Source organism: Epinephelus moara, chromosome 18, assembly GCF_006386435.1.
Source record: "Epinephelus moara isolate mb chromosome 18, YSFRI_EMoa_1.0, whole genome shotgun sequence".
NCBI lineage: Eukaryota > Metazoa > Chordata > Actinopteri > Perciformes > Serranidae > Epinephelus > Epinephelus moara.
The window spans coordinates 3456183-3460335 of record NC_065523.1 but is presented as its reverse complement, the minus strand read 5'-3'; the positions used below and the strand labels follow the sequence as shown (position 1 = coordinate 3460335).

The 4153-nt window shown below is 39.0% G+C and overlaps 1 protein-coding gene across 2 annotated transcripts in view; it reads right to left on the bottom strand.

The window, feature by feature from the left end:
- The window catches only part of igf2bp1 (insulin-like growth factor 2 mRNA binding protein 1), a 98406-nt gene that overhangs the window by 11655 nt on the left and 82598 nt on the right, over positions 1-4153 (bottom strand). For both annotated transcript variants that reach the window (XM_050070250.1, XM_050070249.1), the window contains exons 11-14: positions 3369-3485; positions 3005-3079; positions 2729-2860; positions 2440-2553 (exon numbers count right to left, since the gene is read on the bottom strand). In XM_050070250.1, coding sequence (XP_049926207.1) covers positions 2440-2553; positions 2729-2860; positions 3005-3079; positions 3369-3485 — 438 coding nt within the window. The remainder of the gene's footprint in view (positions 1-2439; positions 2554-2728; positions 2861-3004; positions 3080-3368; positions 3486-4153) is intronic.

Below are 4153 nucleotides of genomic sequence, written 5' to 3'. Positions count from 1 at the left end.
GTGCCTGGATAGTGTGACGTGTGTGGTTGTGCTGCTGCCGTGGTCCTGCCTGATGCCTCCTGCTGCTGCTGTTTTCATTAGTCATACTTCTACTGTTATTATACACATATGATTATTGTCACATACATATACTATCAGATATTAATATATACTTTCAACATATTATACCACAATAGCCAGAATTATAATAATAATATTATTACTTTAATTAATTGTAAGCTACTGTCATTACTGTCTGTCCTGCACCTCTCTCTGTCTCTGTCTGTCTCTCTTTCTGTCTCATTGTGTCATACGGATTACTGTTATTATTATGCTGATCTGTTCTGTACCACATCTATTGCACGTCTGTCCGTCCTGGAAGAGGGATCCCTCCTCAGTTGCTCTTCCTGAGGTTTCTACCGGTTTTTCCTCCATTAAAGGGTTTTTTTGGGGAGTTTTTCCTTATCCACTGTGAGGGTCCTAAGGACAGAGGGATATTGTATGCTGTAAAGCCCTGTGAGGCAAATTGTGATTTTTGATATTGGGCTTTATAAATAAAATTGAATTGAATTGAATTGAATTGAATTGAACTGAAAATGCCATCACTTCATACTTTTATCCTATTAGACATTTTTGTGAAACTTTGTCATAATTAGTCTATGAATTCTTGAGTTTTGGCCAAAAACATATTTTGTGAGGTCACAGCAACCTTAACCTTTTGACAACCAAATTCAAATCAGTTTGTGCCAGATTTGAAGATATTTCCTGAAGGTGTTCCTTAGATATCGCATTCACAAGAATGAGACAGACACAAGGTCACAGTGGCTTTGACCACCAAAATCTAATCAGTTCATCACTGAGTCAGAATGGACGTTTGTACCAAATGTGAAGAAACTCCCCCAAGGCAAGGTGCTTGATATATCACATTCACAAGAATGAGATAGATGAGGTCAACGTGGCCTTGACCTTTGACCACCAAAATCAAATCAATGTATTGTTCAGTCCAAGCGGTTGTGCCAAGTTTGAAATAGTTCCCTCAAGATATACTTATCTTACATGCGTCTGATATCGCATTCATGAGAATGAGAACAACAGACAACCCAAAAAACATAATGCTTCCGGTCATTGCTGTTGCCAGCATGGAGGCATAAAAAGGAAATGAAGTGTTTGATGCTCTAAATTTCCTGAGGGTGCAACCCCAGACCTCCCTTTTCATAACATGTCATCCTCGGTGTTGTCTCGACTTTTTGGAACGTGTTGCAGGCATCACATTCAGAATGAGTCTATATTCACAATAAATAAATAAATAAAGTTCATCAGTATGAACAATAAATATCTTGTCTTTGTAATGTATTGAATATTGATATTCATATGATATTCATATCAGTCAAAAAAGATTAGCAAATAATTACATTCTGTTTTTATTCATATTTAACACAGCATTCCAACTTTTGGGGAATTGGGGTTGCATACCAGCACCAAACTGTAGACAAAGATGGCAACTAGCTGGTGAACACAATGGAACATTGAGCAGCAAAAGAGACAGACATTTCCCTCAAGAGGAGGTTAAGACAAAACCAGAACTAAAAGAAGAGTGATAACTGTATTTCTATTTTTTCAGATGGCCATGAACAGGACTCCAGATGAATGCTAAAGTTGCTCTTTGTCTGTTGGATGTATAAATAAACTGCCATATGCCATATCAACATTACAAGGTGATAATATGCCAGTATTGTGTTTACAGCTAGTTACAAGAGACCAAAGAAAATCAATCAGTGCAAGTTTAAGTTTGAGGAAAGTCTAAGGAAGGTTGACAGAAAGATTATAAGTGAGGATCACTGGGCTACATAAAAATGCAACGATGCTCTATGCCTAATACTTGTGTGAAGAAGGATAAGCACCTTAACTAAGAATGGGGCCCACAGTCAAGGTACAACATAAGTCAGTTTTGTAGACAAGGAAGTTAAGCTAACAAGTACTACAAAGTTGACAACCAAGCAAAGAAAAATAAATACAAGCTATTAGTGCTAGGAATTATTACAGATGAGCTTCATGCAGCTGGTGTAGTGAGCATATCCTGTTGGACAATGAATTAATGAATAAAATGTCAGATTGTTCAGTTGTATTTTGTGTGAATTACTTTTACAGTGTTGTATTGGTGTGATATGTTCCAGTAACTGGCTGTTGTGTTAAATGTGCAACATGCCACTGATTAACCATTAACACTAGTTAGATGGACACTGCCATTATGTCAAATGTCCACATATTTCTTTATGTTAATGCTAGCAGGAAGTGGTGAATAATGAATAATTTAACAATAACATGAATTCATAGGTTTGTTACTAATATATAGTTGTAACTTTTCAGAGGACACCAAAAGTGTTATGAAAATTTAGTTCCACTTCTTTAATTGACTAAGTAATATGTAAAGCCTAATTAGGCAACAGAGTAATAGAGTACCTGGCTGGCATAAAAGTGTCCATTGATCTTAACGATGACCTGGTCATTTTCATCAGGGGTCTGTTCCCGGGGGACCACCACCTCTGCCGCTGTCAGGTTCTGCAGCTCATTCACCTGCACACACAAATGTTGCTTACTTTCTGCAGAACACTGTATGCTTGAGGGCAAAAGGTGGTGGTGTGTGGTGAGAGTCAAATGTTAAACACACCCCAGTGGGCAGAATTGTTGCTGTGACAACCAGTGCATGCTATGCAAGAAGGGACTGAAGCATATCGTTCAGGTGGCTTACCGTCTTGCCTCCTTTGCCAATGACTCTTCCTGCAGCAGCAGCGGCCATCTTAATGTGAGTTTCCAGTTTGACTTCCTCTTTTGGCCCAAAGAAATTCTCCTCCTTCAGTTTGCCATAGATTCTTCCCTGAGCCTGGGGAAACCAAGAGGGCAATAATGTATTTGATCTATTTGAATATTGTTACTTTATAACTGCACTTTGCTATGCCCACAAAGATACTATGCAAAGTGAGTGGAATGAATTTCAATCCACTGGCAATATCTTGTTAGTGTTTACCTTAAACTGAGCTTCAGGGGGTCCTGTTACAATCACCATCCTCATTTTTGAATCTGGAGTTTCAGCTGGGGCAATCTGGAGGAGAGCAGAAATCAGGTTCAGTTTGACACAAAGTCATATGCTCTTTAAAAAAGTGTCATCTAGTGTTGCCTTCATGTTATCAGAAGAAGACAGAAGCTCAGGGCATAAAAATCCCAAAGCACTTCCTGCTGCTGCTGCTGCTGTGAGCACAAAGTAATAATTTCGGGTGGCGTCAGATTTTAGCAGTTGGACAATAAGAGGATACTTAAATGAGAGTCCTTGTAAAAACGACTGTGATGTGTTTCCATGTTCAAAATGTAGCATGTCAGCTCATTTCACAGACCTTAATGGAGGCTCCAGCGAAGCGGCTCAGCTGTTTGATGTGCTGTCCTTTCTTTCCAATGATGGCTCCCACTGCCTGTGCTGGGATATACACATGGACTGTCTCTTGCTCTGGAGCCTGAACACACACAAAGCAAACATTTCATTACAACTTCTGATCTATTATGGAACTAATCTCTTGCTATTGGGACTTTAGTCAGTGTCCCCCTCCACTCAAAAAAGTGTTTCACTATACTGACTGAGCTTCACTGTGCTGAATGATGACTGTGCAGAGTTTGTTTCACATTCATCTGAAGAGGGAACATTTCTCTGAGCTCACCTTAAATCTCAGTTTAACACACAGGATGTAGAACATCACAACTAGTCTGAAGCCAGTTACGGTCCGGTATGCAACTTAAGCAAGTGCCACATAGAAACCTGGAACCTACAGGTCACATACACTGAAAGTGGACTTTTCAGTGAATTAAGGCACATTTTGCTTCCAGCAGTTACACTTTTGAAATAAACAATATTTGCATATTAATGCATTCTGGATTTTCAATGAGGGGAGGAGGAGTAAATGTAATTTTAAGAATTTTTAATGAGGTAATTGAACTTTTTTGTGGAAACTAGAATGACTGCCACATGGTTGTATGTCTCCACGCAGCAGTCAATCAATCAATCAATCAATCAATTTTATTTATAAAGCCCAATATCACAAATCACAATTTGCCTCACAGGGCTTTACAGCATACGACATCCCTCTGTCCTTATGACCCTCACAGCGGATAAGGAAAAACTCCCCAA